Below are 15,718 nucleotides of genomic sequence, written 5' to 3' on the forward strand. Positions count from 1 at the left end.
TTTTTTACTCATGTCATTACCAAGAGCACATCCTTAACTCATAATGTTGTTTTTCAGAAAATTTTCCTTCTTAAAAGACGAATATCATAATTTTCTTATTAATAATGGCATTAATAAGAAAACATTTGAACTCATAATATTGTTTTTCATAACGGTAACTACCTATTCAAAATAAGAATATTAGTATTAGTTGAAAAATATTTTCGGTCCTGGCGCTTCGCCGGTCGCTGCCGGCAAATAAGAAAAAACAGGCAAATAAGATTGTAGATTGGATAAGGTAGGATTGTAGGAGTGTGGTGCCTTAGTGTGGTGGTAGAAGGTAGAGTGGACATATCTGAGTTTGAAGTTTAGCAATCAAAATTGGATTTCGAGGAACCGATAGTTACCATTTGCTTTTTGCGAAGTTTTAAAGCAGTTCATATACCTATAACATATGATTCACAATAAGTAATTATTTTTCAATTTAACTATCTACTCATTCAAAACTTTAGGTTAGATATTTTTAATATTAAAACAACAGATAATTATCAGTGTCGTGTATTCAATTTCGGTTTTTACAGTTATACTCACTAACATTAAGTTTAATATCACAGTTGCAAAAGTAATTTACAATCCCTTTATTTTATTTACAAAATTACTTAACAAGTACCATTACAATGCTTGGCACATAAAATAACACCTAAGCAACTAACCACCATACTTTGTTACATCCATTGTTTTACCATAGAGCAAAGATAGTTGTGGTCGAGGATTTCTCTCCAGTTACGTCCACAACTCAACTCAACGATGTGGTATGAACTGGAATAGTTCTGTTATTACACAAAATTCACCCGTACAAATCTATCCTCAATTATCTGCGGCACAACAGAATCTTCCGCTTTATATTTAATTATCTCCACATTTATTTCGAGTCAGTTATATTATCAACTCGCAAAATCTGCTATGTGGTGCTAGTTTTTTCGTCGTCGCATCAAACTCTCTTTCACTTCCATTTATGACACATTTTAATCTTAGGCGTCAAGATATTACAAACCTTTCAAGTTTTTCATTATTGACTCATAAAAATATTGAAATATTCTTTAGATGCTCAGTAATGATATCAGTAAAACATTTTTAATAAGTAAGTTTCAGTAACGTTTTATTTATTTTTTACATTACACGTTTTCCTTGTCGAATCTGTCTGAGAATATAAAATGTGTTTACGTCAATCAGATATAAATTCTGTACAATTTTTTTCTTTTTCCTTAATATTATATTTTATACATGTACCACCAGCGTAACCAATATTTGTAAATTTGGGCAAAACGAAAAAAGATAATTGTAATTCAACAATAATAAAAATATTATTATGTACAACTCAGATATTATCTTAGTAGCATTAGAGACATATTTACATCCATATTAGGTATAAAAAAATTGAAATATATTGATAGCTTTTTAAACATTTCTAACATCTGCCCAACTATCTGAAAAATATGGAATAGGAGAAAACGAAGCTTGCGATTTCCAATTCCTACAAAATGGTCAATTTCACAGCCAATTACGTCATCTGCTACCTGTAACAAACAGATAAAAATGAAATATTGTATCCAATAAACCCTGTAAATCTTTTACCATTCTTTTGACGTTCAAATACAATTTTCCTCCCCTTTGTTTCACATTGGCACTTACTCTGTTTTAATGCATTGAAAATTGTAGGTAGTTCCCGGGATTAAAGATGAACGCTAAGCAATTCATTCACTAATATAACATCATTTAATAAGAAACCGAGGAACTTTCGCATTTTAATAAAAACGCTTGCGTCATGCCATACAATGACTTTTATATCATATGCACGAAATTAACTTTGCCTAGTAGCAGAGGCAGTCAGCCACAAAGTTCACGCTTAGGTACAAACATGATTAAATTTCAAAGTAAACGACGTCAAACGCAAATTGGCCGTGTTGCCAGCAAACATAAATACTATCAACGCAACCATTTGTGCTTCAAATATCCGCCGGCCGCAGGTGTTTACTATGCATAGACTGTATCGGGGTCCAAAATAATACACGTCATGTGCCAGTACTGCTGATACTGCGCCGTGAATAATACCCGCGTCGGGCGTAGTATAGAGTGAGCCCATCTGCCCTAGCGGATGTACCTACACCATATTTTGCTCTATTTTCTATTGAAATGGAACAACGAGAACGCTCACTTAATTCTAATTCTGTACTAATTCCGAGCTGAACGACTTGCTGAATAGTCCACGGCTGAATAGTTAATGCCTTACTCAATGGCAAATCCTAATGGACTATAGAGATAAATTAAGTACAATTATTCATTGCTGGAAACAAGAATAATGGAGTCATAGGCTGAATTTACGTGACGTTAATGGTGAATTCGTTAATGGAGTTGTGGAAAAGAATTCGTTGTAACATTTATTACGCGGGTTTAAAGCAATACCTAAACATTTGTGGGAATTGCGAAATATTTGTTGGTAGGTACCATCTACGCAACTTTTAATTAAACCGGAATGTTTCGGTTTTCCTTTCAATAATTTCGTAGCAGATCAACGATAACACCGTTTGTGTTTGTCTTTTTGTTTAAAATGTTGCAGAACATTCCGTAATAGGTACTATAATTAGTGAAAGATTGGCATGTTCTCATTAAAAAAAAATTGTAACTGGTTAAACTTAATTAAATGTATAATAAGATGGTTGAGATTTTGTAGCTTGGATTATTTGTAACTTCATTACCTACTCGTTCATGCTTTGACACACCCATATACTCTGCAATCACATTATGCTACAGTTTGAGTTTGTGGTAGCAATTAAGTTCCTCCCTCAGGCGTCTCGATATGCTCTGTTCAAGTATGTTATTACTTAGATTAAACATTCGCAATATGAGCCACAAATAGGTCGAAGCGATCAACTCATTATTAAAATTAACATCAAAGGTTTGTTGATGGTTTAGTACCGAATCGTCTACGAATGAAAACTTGAGATGGTAATAATAAAACACCCAATTCGCATAACGTCTATGAAGAGGCACGGCCAGATAGCACCAAGTCTAAGTATGTATGTAAAATGTCCAATGCTTAAATCGTCCGAAACGTAAATTACAATATCGCCGATAAAACTGAACGTCAAAATCGCAAAACGTCCAAAACATGTGATGTCACGTGTATCACGATGTAAAGAGATTGAGTTTACTTAATAGTTTAATTTTTGGACGCTTTGCTTTTTGTCATTCTGCTACTTGCTACTCCGATTAACTGCTTCCAATAAGATTTGATGATTTTATTTTTTGGTTGACAGCGTTTTTGACAATCTGTAGTTTGGACATTATGTTACACGAACTAATTGCTATTTTAATGTTATACGTTTTAAATGTTAGGCTAATGGGGTTTGCGTTGCAGTAAATTTTGTTACATCAACGGTTCGGTACCTACAGATTCGCTGGAAAATTTTCAAATGATAAAAAGGAAACACGAAATAAGTTGCGATATCTATAAACTTGAACTACTATAAAAAGAAGGCCACGCTTCGAGTTATTCGCTGATCCCTTGTCTCCTTGTTGAGTGCTTAATTTGTATGCTAATTATATTCTGATATTATACGGCCGCCACATCTAATCGCTGTGCTCAATCGATTTCATCTACGTAGAACAGTGTTTAAGGTTTCAATTCAATGTCCTTTATAACAGTTACGCAGTGATGATTAGTATAATTAAGGTTTTTTTAGAAAACTGCGGCTTATTTATATACAAGTTAGGCAACATTATAGTGAAAATGTGGTTCTTAGTATTTTTGTACCGTGTTACACGCCCTAACGACTAAACCAAGAACATGGTTTACATCCATAAGTGTACACGGTGTTTTATAATGTATCCGGAGTATTTAAACAATTATTTTTGGTTTTTAATTCAAAATGTAGTCAGGCTTTTGACGCGTTCCCCTTTGGGCATCGATCAATGCAAATAAACATCTATCAACCACAGTCAAACTACCTGCTTAAATATTTAGAATTAATTTAAAAACAATGTGTATTTTTTGTAAATCTTTTATTTCATATGTAGCGGAAAAATTAGCTGGAAATCAAATAATCAAATGAGCAATTAGTCTCAAAACGAAAAGTAGGCACTACACACTCACTGTAACCTTAATTTTTTGATTCACTCATTAGCTTTTTGTTTGATATTTGGTAGGAAAATAAGTCTTATATTTCCTTTCAAAACGTTAGTAAGTTCGAAGCGATATTATGCGTTTTAACGTTGTTGCTACATACATAATAATTAATGTAACGTTTAAATATGGCTTGCGGATATTGAATTAAAAAAAAATAAGGCATCGCGTTAATATTTTTTTCCCCGTGTAACATTATTTACACTTTGTTGAAAGGGAATCCAAATACCTATTGCAACTTCAGGTTTACACTTGAGGAGAGAAGGTGTATGTAATCGAAATGGAAATAAGCTCATATGAAAATTAACTTTTCATCTCTCCTGTTTAATTTTCATGAGTCGGGTGTCGGATAGTCGGGTGGAAAATTGCGTTTTCCTCTCTAGGGTGGAAAGTATTTTTTTTTAAATTCTATAATCAACGGAGTCGAAGATAATTGAGTTACTTACGTCAACAACAGTTTTTTTTTAAGTTTCGGCATGGCCATCTAGATGCACGTAGTGACCAAGGAGCATAAATATACAGGATGGTCGGTTCTCTGGAATCCCCATCGAAACGACAAAATGTCTCGCGTCTTCCTCAAAGTTAGCTGAATCGCTCTTAAAACAAAATGTATCTATTCCATACTTAAGTAATTTTAAATTCACGCATGTCTCTCCCTGTGACATCATTAAGACTTTTAGATTATATGAGTGTTAAGTCTTATCCAGTAAATGTTGAGACTCAAGACGCGGACAATATAAAGAAATTGCATTAAGTTTTTTACAGAATGTTTTTGGTGGGACTCTGGATAAGACTAGACTGAACATTCTTTATACGTTAGTGGGTACAAGTCAACGCCCAAGTCACACAATATTAACTATAATAATAAAGAAATCGCAGTAAGGAACCTTAGCCTTGGCACGACTTTGTCTAGATTTCATTACTTATTAGAGATAAACAATCAGCTCCATCGAGACTTGGCTAGTTTTTTACACAATGTTTTTGGTGGGATTTCACTTCTTTTTGTAGAAAATTTGTAAAGGTGGTAGGTCGATCTCTGATAGTTTGGTTGAACTCTTGTGTTTTCTAATCAGGGTCACCATGTACTCTAGATCTTCGATTATCCCAGTTTTTATAGTTTTCCCTTAATGTAGCTATTAAACCCTAAGTTTGTATTAAATTTCAGCTCTCTGAGTTTATGGGAAGTACTAGTTCAATTTTGATGATCATGAGTGAATGAGTGAGTGAGTGTCATAAATGCGAAACTTTGCTTTCGCTTAACTTCGGAACTAAATGACCAACAGACTTGAAATTTTGGATTTTAAGTATGTAATTATAGCTTACTGGATGACAAAAATTTCTGCGTTCTGGTCTTATCCAGAGGTTCTCAAATAGGGGCCTGAAAATGCCAGGTCAAGGGCCAGTAAAGGATGGTACGGCAGTGTTTGCTTCGCGCTCGACTTGGCGATTTGTGTACTTATGTAAATCTGGTGACAATACAATAATCTGGTAGTGACATCCTGGTTGTCCAGCGCAGGATTGTTACCGCAGTACTGTACGACTCCTCAATGGTTAATGGATCGACATTAATTTTGGTATTAAAATGGAAATGTAGTTTAGTTGGCAATGCAGTCAACGAACTTTTGCTACTGCAAGTACAGTCAGCAAAAATGTATGTTTATTTTTACAATCTTTTATTTTAGCTGACTGTACTTGCATTGTCAACTTAAATCCATTAACTTGCACAATTTGACCCGTACATTTATCACGAATAACAATGAAAAAATGTGCAGAATTCATAACATAGTTTACAGAGATTTTGATCGGATTCGATTCCTGGTTATGTATGAGAGTTAAAACAAAAAAAATGGCATTTTTATTAAATCTAAAATCGTAGCCATGGTTCCTAAGAACAGATTTCGCTATCTCTCTTAGTTTCTGACTTCTCCCCACTGACCCATTTGATTTGATCACATGTATAGCTCTTCTTTAGACGTCTACATTATTCATTTCAGTTGCTACACTTGACAGAGTTGTCATGGTCATAAGTTTCAAGATAATGAGTTTTTTATGAAAATTGAGAGGTGGTAGATCCTCTTCTTCCACGCCGTAATCTGGCGTCCGAATTTCCAATTTGTCATTAAGAGAGTGCTGCTGCCCACTCTAGCATCAGATTTCTTAGTCGCCTTTTACGACACCCCGGCTGTCAGGTGTGTCGAGCGTTTATTCCGTATGATTTTCGTGGTCACATTTTTGCTGAAATGGTGGAAGATTCTGTTATAGTTTCCAAATTATCTAGTAAAACTCTAGGACATCTAAAAATGATCAAAAATGATCATCAAATTCTACATTCAATTAAAAAAAAATTGACCACGAGAATGAGGTTGAAACGCCAGAAATTGATGGGTCGAATGCGTATTATAAATATTCACCTTTGATAAACAGCGTGGAGGTCGGGATGCACGGGAACATGAGTGTGGCGATGCGTGTGTGGTGATGCAGCGGCCGCAGCGTTGATCGCCCGTATGCGCGCGCGCAAACGCTCGTACTGCTCCGGCTGATACTGCGCCGCTATCGACACCGCTGCGCCGGAATACTGCTGTGATGATAATAATATAATTAATAAACTAAAATGCAAAAAATTATAATTGCCAGCAATGTACAGCAAAGTAAATTGACAAGTAATAATCAAAGTATCGTTCGGCTGTCATTTACACTTACTATATAATTTTGTTAGAAAGTTAACAAAGTCTGAATTTTAGTTTATTAACTAAATTAATGTCATGGTTAAGTTACAGAAATACTTTACTTTAACCTCCCTTAAAAAAAGCCTGACTACCGGTAGCACACTGTATATGCGCGTCAAGGTATGAGGAAAACAATTTGATCAGAGCGTTGGTGCCGGATCATATCAACAAGTCAAAAGGCTGGTGAAAGTAAAAATAAATGTTAATTATTCCATCAAGGAGAATGTAACTTAAAATGTTGACAGTGATGATGCCGTCATAATCATAATTAAGCCCCGGGTGTGTATATATTATATTGTAAGTGATTATTGGGAAAAAAATAAATATTATACATCACCAAACAACAAACACCAAAGTCAAACTTCCAAAAGTGAAACTTACCTAAATTGAAAATTAAATTAAAAACAAATTTTACGAACGTATATTCTCATGACGTGGAAGTACCAGGATACAAAATACCTAACCAGCATGTTATTCTAGGGTAGGGATTTAGTTAGGTTAGGTTAAGTCTAATAAATTTCAGGTGACATTATTTACTTTAGTTCAGAGGATGTATTGTCTAACGCGCTGACGTTCGCGATTGCATTCACCATCTCTTTTTCCCTTCGTCTTTTGCCGTGTGACAGAAAGAAGTGGTGAAAACGATTATGATTCATGTGTTAATAAGGCCTCAGTTCTGCCTGTCAGGTAGTTACCTTCAAAGCAGCCGCAGCCTGTTCGTGCGTGGCCCTCGTCAGATCTCTGCCATCCACGCTTAGTATCCGGTCCCCCCGATGCAGCATGCCGTACGCAGCCCCTCCCGCCGAAACCCCTGATACAAAAACCCCGCACGCATCGTCTTCGACCCCGCTGGTGGTGTCTACTTCGCCCCCTAAGCCCCCGACTATATCCATGCCGAGCCGTGACCCTGAACGGACTAATCGGACCATTCGAACGCACCTGAAAGCAGTGTTTTTTATTATCTACTAGCGAACCAGGTAGACGTTGTCCGGCCCGGAAAAGGAGCACTACATTAAATATGATAACATACCGACAGCAGCGCCTCACCTACCGGGTCCAGTTATTTTTTTCCTTATTTTCAACCATTTCCCAGTTTCGTATCACGCTAAGTTATTTAAGAGAAAAATTGTGTTCCACATTATTTCCTATTTCCAGTATATAAATACTACGATAAAAAGAAGTCATAACTGCCACAGTCTGCTCCAACAAATCAAACTTTATGTCTTTAGTTCAAGCACATCCAGTAATTTTAATCACATTCGACGCTAGTTGTAACACCAGGCATACGCGATACGCTCTTGCCAACAAAAGGGGTGCGAGTTAACGTTTTATAGTTTTTGACTTAGTGCCAAGCGATGGTAGTAATGCTGAATACGTTAGTGTGTGTGTGTAGACATGAAACGTGCGCGGAAACAAAAGAGGGTAGGTACCTACCTTGGGATTTCATTCGGCTCCTCTTCCAAAAGTTCATGAAGCGTGGAACACGAGGTGGCTTGAGTCTTGGCTGTACAAACAGAGGATTAAAGTTTTTGTTACATTAATTTAATAGTGTTGAGGGTTTCAAAGGAACAAAGAGTTATCTGAATGTTCTAGAATAACCTTTCGGGCTCTTTAAGTTTTTAAAGAAGATACTATAAATACACATTATTCTTACAAATTGACACATTTCTAAATGAGTTTTAGACAAAAATATGAACTTGATGCTACAAATTACTTAAGTAAAGAACTTTTATGTACCTTATTTTACTAATGCTTAACTAACAATCACTTTAAAATGTTCTCTCACTATAAAGTTGCAATTATAACGGATCGACTTGTCTCAAGTTATAAACAAGTTCATTTTCTTTGAAGTCGAAGCACTTTGAGCTACCCTTAAGCGGCTTATTGACACTTAGGTACATAATATATTGTATATAAGATGCTAGAATAATTTTCACGGTTATACGAATATTGCTATTTAACGAGTATAATGCTTAAGACCTCGCTCACATATTTTAATACCAATTAATTGGCTCTTACGGTTTTAAGAATTATATTATAACTCGATGTAATATAAGATAAGCTGTCAGTTAATATAATTAAAGAAACGTAATTTAATATAGAGCGTAGTTTTGCCTTTGATATCGGTTATTTTTCAATTAATTTTATATATTTTTCAAAGCATAGTCCAGTTTTCATTTCATTTTAGAACATCATGCTTGGATTCTCTTGCTTGCCTTAATAGACAGGGACACTTAGTTTGTCCCTTTGTGTACAAAAAGCACAGTAGTGTTTTAACTCTATAGGATTCAAAAATTAAAAAATACACACGCTACATGGATTTCTTTTGGTTGCTTCTACATTATCGATATTTTCACCACGGGTCTATATCGGTTCGCGTAATTATTTAAAGTAATAATGTATATCTGTCATAACTCTTTTTTCTCTGAATCCAGTTATTGTTTGGCATTATTACAAAATAAAGCTAGCCTAATGTATAAAGTTGTACACGATGTTTTTTTTTTTCATTTTTCTGAAAACCATACAAACATTAACGTTACATTATGACTTCAAAATTAAACGACTAGATACGCACTCTTTCATCATTATTACTATTAAAGCTAGAGTGCACTCACTAGAGTAGAGCGGAGCGGTTCTTGCAACCGGCGGGACAGAGCCAGCAGGCAACACGACTAGCGTCACATGCTCGCCCGTACTCCTTAACGCTGTTACTGCTTGGGCGTGAGTCGCTCCAATTAATGACGTTTCTATACCCTAGACAAAAGAAAAATAAGGTTAACTTTTATAGTCGTATAAACGACAAGTAGAATAAATATGAAGCCAGGACGAATCTAGTACCTATGCTGTTCTTATTATCTTATATGTGATTATGTTCCCTTCGTTCATTGTTTTTGAGGGGTCCATATTGGCTCATATACAATTTTTTATTCGATTATTTATAATAATACCGCTTTGTAATCATAATCATCATTTCTCCGAAAATTGTTTGTTATATAGGTTTAAAATAATTATTTTTACTACTACCTACATTGTTCATAATGGTAAATATTTCGATTTTTTTTACTCACAATGTCATTACTGAGATTTTATCTTTGCGATAATTTACCGCTGCTATCATCCCAAACTCTACCTATTTTTATAAGTACATTACTCACATCTTCATCCCTAACAGCCAATATCTTATCGCCTAGTCTCAGTCTGCCGTCATGGTGGGCCGCCCCACCGACCGCTATGTGGGAAACAAAAACGCCTCCGCCTCCCGCTGCGTCGTCCGCTCCGCCGGCTATGCCAAGGCCGAGACCCCGCGCGCCTCTCCACAGTGTCACCACCCTAGGCCGTCGGGCTCGACGTACTCTCTGTTAAAAAGAAAAACTTTTTTGGCTTACCAATGGTCACGAAGTGATAAGGCAATTACAATTATGACATTAAATGGATTTCTTTTCTATGGGATTTACCACTACGAAACCAAGTTACAATAATACCAGCATTGGTAGATTATTTCTAGTGCTGGTAAAAAACTAGTAATGTGGAAGGAATCACTAAAACTAAAACTTTTGAATTTGACAAAATCTAACCTTAATTTGGCGCAAACACAGAGAATAAGAATTTTCAACTTGAAAACTGTTATGAAATGAGTATACGAAATGAAAATCCACTCAGAATAAGTATTACATATTTTGCTTATGAACATTAAATAGGCAAGGTTTAAGAATCCCTTGTTTTCTTTGTTGATTGACGACGACTGTAAGAAGTTATTAAGTATATTAGTAGGCACAAATATTATCTCTTAATTATATGATACACTCGACTGCGTTCTATTCAAAACGAAATCGATAATCACTTAGCTTAAAACTTTAATCAATTTGTACTGCTCATCTATATTAAATCTCAAGTCGAGTTATCATGCCAGTAACTTGGCGCTAGCTGCTGTCTGTGTTTGTATTGGACATAAAGTTACTAAATTTTAGTTTTGAAACAGTTTCACTTAGCCTACGATTTTTACGTTATTTTGTTTCATATATTATATAAATGTTCGTCGATATTATTAACAGAGTACTTACTAATCTGACAATATTTCCAGCCTTTTGAAGAGCATCCACGGCCACTGCGTGAGGGGCATTCTCTACCGTGACCTCGTTCACCTGAAACAATAGCAAAAGTTGAAACTATTCATACAACTATCAAAGTAAAGATCCTTCCTTATGCATAAAATTTGCAAATTACACGATTCTAATTATTAGTGTAGGGTTGTCGCTTCACAAAAAATAGAATTTACTTATAAATCTATGGTCTTTGTTAGCTTTAAAAGCAAAAAAATAATAATGTGAGGAATTCACAATTTGCTTAAAATAGATTTACTTTATCGTTTCTAAAAGGTATGTCAATTGAAATTATTGCGATGGAATTTGCCATTGCTTGCATTGGATGCAATAAGCATAAAAATAAGTTCCAATGATTCGCCGCTACGATCGTTAATAAAAAATACTGATGATAACTTCATGGAAAATATTTTTGGTATTCCCTACATGGCTTCAAAAGTTATGTGAAAAAGTGATTACCTGATCGGAAGCATGTCGATGCTAACTACGGCTTTTAACTACCCGAGAAAAAAGTTGGAATACGTAGAGGTTTTCTATTTAATTTCCGTGCCATGAGCTCAATATTGCAAGTATACCTATCTATAAAATGTTATGTATTAATTTTCATATTGTGGGTGGATTGTGTTTTATACTATCACAATGTTGCTATTTTATTAGTTTTTGTTAGTTTTCTACTTTATGTACTTCTATACCTGCTATTTTTTTCTTTTTTACTAGCTGAATGTTAAACGTAGTATTCAAATTATAAACCTTCAAATGAAACAACACAAATTATTTCGTTACTTACTATCGTTATGAAGTATTTACTTCTTTCAAATTATGAGATCCCCGTGACCATGAATGTCAAATGTTTTGAGCTTTTCTATATTCTGTGCTTTTATTTGACTTACAATGTTCATATCGTTCATATTTTAGTTGACTTAAAATGTTATAATGTAAAGAAGTTGTCTTCATTCTTCAAATCTCACAAATTGAATTCCACCTACATCTTGCGTTTGGATCGGCTTCAAGAATGGATATGTTGATACGATATACCTAACAATTAAAGTACAGTCAACATATTTAGCATATTTAGTAACATTGGTATCTAGGCGTAGGTAACAAGCTAACTTTTAGACCACTGGTAAGTCAATAGAGCCAAGACAAAAATAAATAAAACACATTCTCTATTGCATAGGATACAAGACGTCTGCAGAAATTTTTTGTTACGTTTCTTTATTCTCCAGACAGACGTCTTGTATCCTACGAGTAAAGTAGTTTTGTGTAAAAAAAACTGCAACTCCCTAGATGCAAACAAAAAGCCAATTCTACGCTTACAAAATTGCAAGCAATAGCTAGTCCTGACAGTCTGGTGGGTTCTGTTATTTCCCCAGGGTAGTCATATCATAGCGTAGCTACTGCTGCCCCACATTTTAACCGACTTCAATAAAGGAGGAGGTTATCAATTCGGTTGTATTTTTTTTAAGTTTGTTACCTCAGAACTCCGTCATTTATGAACCGATTTGATTTTTTTTTTGCGTTCGTCTAGGAATCTCTTCAATTAGGTCCCATAAGCACCAAATGAGGATCTGATGATTGGATCTTAAGAAATCGCGGGAACTTTTCAAATGTTTTAGGGACACCTATAGTAAATTGGATATATTTATTAGTAACTCGTGCATTTGCTCTTGAAAATCATCATTTGGTGAAGTGGGAACTGATGACAAAGACCACAGTTGACCATCGGAGATACTACTCAATAAAAAGTATTTCACGGGTTGGATTTCCAGCAAAGCAAAGCAGCCAGCAGGAGTGATTGAAGCCCAATATAAAGTGCGTAGGGTGAGGTAGATGACTATAGGTCCACTCCTGCTGGCTCGTGCTGAGGCACCGACAGACTTCAGACTGGTAGAAAATGATTTTCATGGTTTTTTGCAGTCGGTTAAATTTTTTGTTAAGTATAATTTTTTTTATAGAAAAAGTTACACGAAGGGGTGACACACTTTCCCGGCCCGGATAACACTGACATGACATGGAAATACCGGCCCTGTTTTTTGTGTACTCGCCCAGAGAAACCGACAGGAGCTTCTATGGGCGTGTACACGAAAAACAGGGTCGGTATTTCCATGCCGGTATTATTCGGGCCGGGAAAGAGTGTCACCCGAAGATGCCCGAAGATGGGATGGTACCGGATCTGAAGATTCAAAAGAGTCAGATCCTCAGCGGATCCGAATCCCTTAATGACTCCTTTCAAATCTTATTGACTCCGGAGTTACTAACTCCGACTGGATCGAGCGGCTCGCCTCGCTCGTGATCGCCGTCACGCTCACTCACACTGACTCGCTCCGTCCGTCTGCTTCGCTCTCGCTCGGCTCGGATCGGATCGGCAGGGCTACTACGAAACTCGAAGTTCGTATCGTACCGTCCCTCTCGCTCTCGTATTAAATAGTATAAGTGTCAGAGGGACCGCACGACACGAACTTCGATTTTGGAGTTTCGTAGTAGCCCTGCGGATCGGATCTTGGACTTGGATCTTATTATCTATGTTTGGTTGGCCGGTTCGGTTCGAGTAGCCCTGCGGATCGATCTTGGACTTGGATCTTAAGTATTATCTATGTTTGGTTGGTCGGTTCGGTTCGGTACTCGGACTTGGACTAACGAACGAATCTTTCTCTCTTTCACGAATCTGTACTTCAGTTCAGTCAGCCACCGCAGTACCATACCGACACCGACCGACCGAACCGAGCCGGGCGGATCGGCCATAGATAAATTAATAATCGCTCGTCAATTCGGATTCAATAAGCGGATTCGGTACCGACACCGAAGCTGGATCTAGTGAGTCAGATCACTTCGCGGAGTTGAGATTACCCATGTCTCGACCTTGTCCAAACAGTTTTTTCACTTCGATTCGCCGTTAACTGCCATGTTTGTCCTTCGGCTCGACAACAAAGTTATTAACCTCTTATACGGCTACTCGAGAGGGAGACCGATGGTTTTATATTGCCACTTTACTTGATATTATTTCATGTCAAAGTATTTTTGATAGAACACAATAGATATTGGTAGTGAATATTGATTTTATTTGTAAAGTCAATAACTGAGTGAAATGGTAAATACTTATAATCCAAACCCTTTGGTTCTTCTTATCATGCTAGCAAACCTATATTAGCAGAGCTATGATGCCAGGCAATGGATATGGATATTCGTGGGCTGCAAACTTTTATCCATGTATTTTTACGATCGGCTTATTTAGACCACAACACGTGACTGGAATTAGCAGACGAGAAAAAGATCGGCGTTGTTTCTATTTTGCATTTACTGTTTCAAATTAGATACCCTTTTAGTACTATTTTAAGTAATAATAATAAAGAGTACCTAATACTGGACGGTAAAACAGTATTTTCTAACAGTATTAACTAGCTGTTGCCCATTACTGTTGCAATTTTCCTGGATAAAAATGATCTTTCACCATCTCTTACTATCCTCATCTGTACCACTACCATGAGTTTACAGTGACCGTACTCGATAGCGACGGCGTAAATTGTTTCTAGAGGCGCTGTACAAATAATTTACGCCTTCGCTATCGACTTATCGAGTACGGTCACTGTAAACTCATGATAGTGGTACTTATACCGTATAACAAAAAGAAGTGCCGAAAACGATTGTGATTTCAAGTGTGTTACACAATAAGGCCTCAGTCTGTTATTTTACCAATTATAAGAATTCGTTTTTATGGACACAGAGCACAGAGCACTGCGTTTACGGTATCATAGACAAAATTAACGGCGTAGAAAAACTAGGCTTACCTGTATTAAAATATCTCCTATTTGCAGTCTGCCATCCTTCTTCGCAGCTCCGTTTTCGGCCAGCCTCGTGATGCTGACGTCACCGCCGGTCTCTCCGCCCGCTATGCTCAGGCCGAGACCCCCCGCTCCTCGCTCCAACGTCACGTCCGAAGTCTCCCAAACAGATTCGTTATCTGAATCCGAAGGCTGTGGAAAGGTTGTTCATTGTAATATACAGCAGCCTGTGACGTCAGTGGTTAAGCTAATGATAATGGATGCGGGTGGTGCGGGTGACGGGAATGGGATTTGGAAAGCGTGCAAAAACACGTCACAAGGTATTTTGAAACAAATCTGGGACACTTTAGAGCGTTGGGTTACTTTGATTCAACACTTCTGTATGATTTATAATGGGACTATTTTATCCTTGGTGATGAAATCACGTCTCTGACTGTATTGTCGAAGTAACTCAATCGCGTACCAAGTTGTTAATGCCATAATATTTTAACGATTCCGTAATTCTGCCAAAGAAATCATCGTAAAGTTGCTTGTGACAAAAAAGTAGATTTCTCAACCTGTACTTTACCCCAAAATTATGAATATCGACCAACATGGTGGAGACATTTTGTCAATAACAATTAAAAATCTTAATTATAGATATATTTTTTAGGGTTCCGTAACCAAAGGGTGCCAACGGGACCCTATTACTGAGACTCCGCTATCTGTCTATCTGTCTGTCTGTCTGTCTATCTATCCGTCTGTCTGTCCGTCTGTCTGTCTGTCCGTCTGTCACAGGGCTCTATCTCTTAAGCCGTAAAGGTTAGACACTTGAAATTTTCACAGATTATGTATTACTGTGGCCGCTATAACAACAAATACTAAAAATAAAGTAAAGTTACAAATTAATCGTCATACAAGAAACGTGTTTATTTTCAGCGTTTTTTGGTTGCTAGACGTTTTAGCCGTTGC

The 15,718-nt window shown here is 36.6% G+C and overlaps 1 protein-coding gene across 10 annotated transcripts in view; it reads right to left on the reverse strand.

Annotated features, from left to right (window-relative positions):
- Positions 1-521: 521 nt before the first annotated feature.
- LOC141427404 (discs large homolog 1-like protein) overlaps positions 522-15,718 on the reverse strand; it is a 41,297-nt gene continuing 26,100 nt past the window's right edge. For 9 of the 10 annotated variants that reach the window (XM_074086777.1, XM_074086778.1, XM_074086773.1 and 6 more), the window contains exons 4-11: positions 14,774-14,959; positions 10,950-11,030; positions 10,044-10,244; positions 9,504-9,642; positions 8,323-8,392; positions 7,584-7,827; positions 6,574-6,740; positions 4,028-6,397 (exon numbers count right to left, since the gene is read on the reverse strand). In XM_074086777.1, the coding sequence (XP_073942878.1) occupies positions 6,331-6,397; positions 6,574-6,740; positions 7,584-7,827; positions 8,323-8,392; positions 9,504-9,642; positions 10,044-10,244; positions 10,950-11,030; positions 14,774-14,959 (1,155 nt within the window). In that variant the 3' untranslated portion in view covers positions 4,028-6,330. Of the gene's footprint in view, positions 1,557-4,027; positions 6,398-6,573; positions 6,741-7,583; positions 7,828-8,322; positions 8,393-9,503; positions 9,643-10,043; positions 10,245-10,949; positions 11,031-14,773; positions 14,960-15,718 lie in introns of those variants that run through there. The other variant, XM_074086783.1, reaches the window with a different exon arrangement.

The sequence above is a fragment of the Choristoneura fumiferana genome, chromosome 4, assembly GCF_025370935.1.
Source record: "Choristoneura fumiferana chromosome 4, NRCan_CFum_1, whole genome shotgun sequence".
Lineage (NCBI taxonomy): Eukaryota > Metazoa > Arthropoda > Insecta > Lepidoptera > Tortricidae > Choristoneura > Choristoneura fumiferana.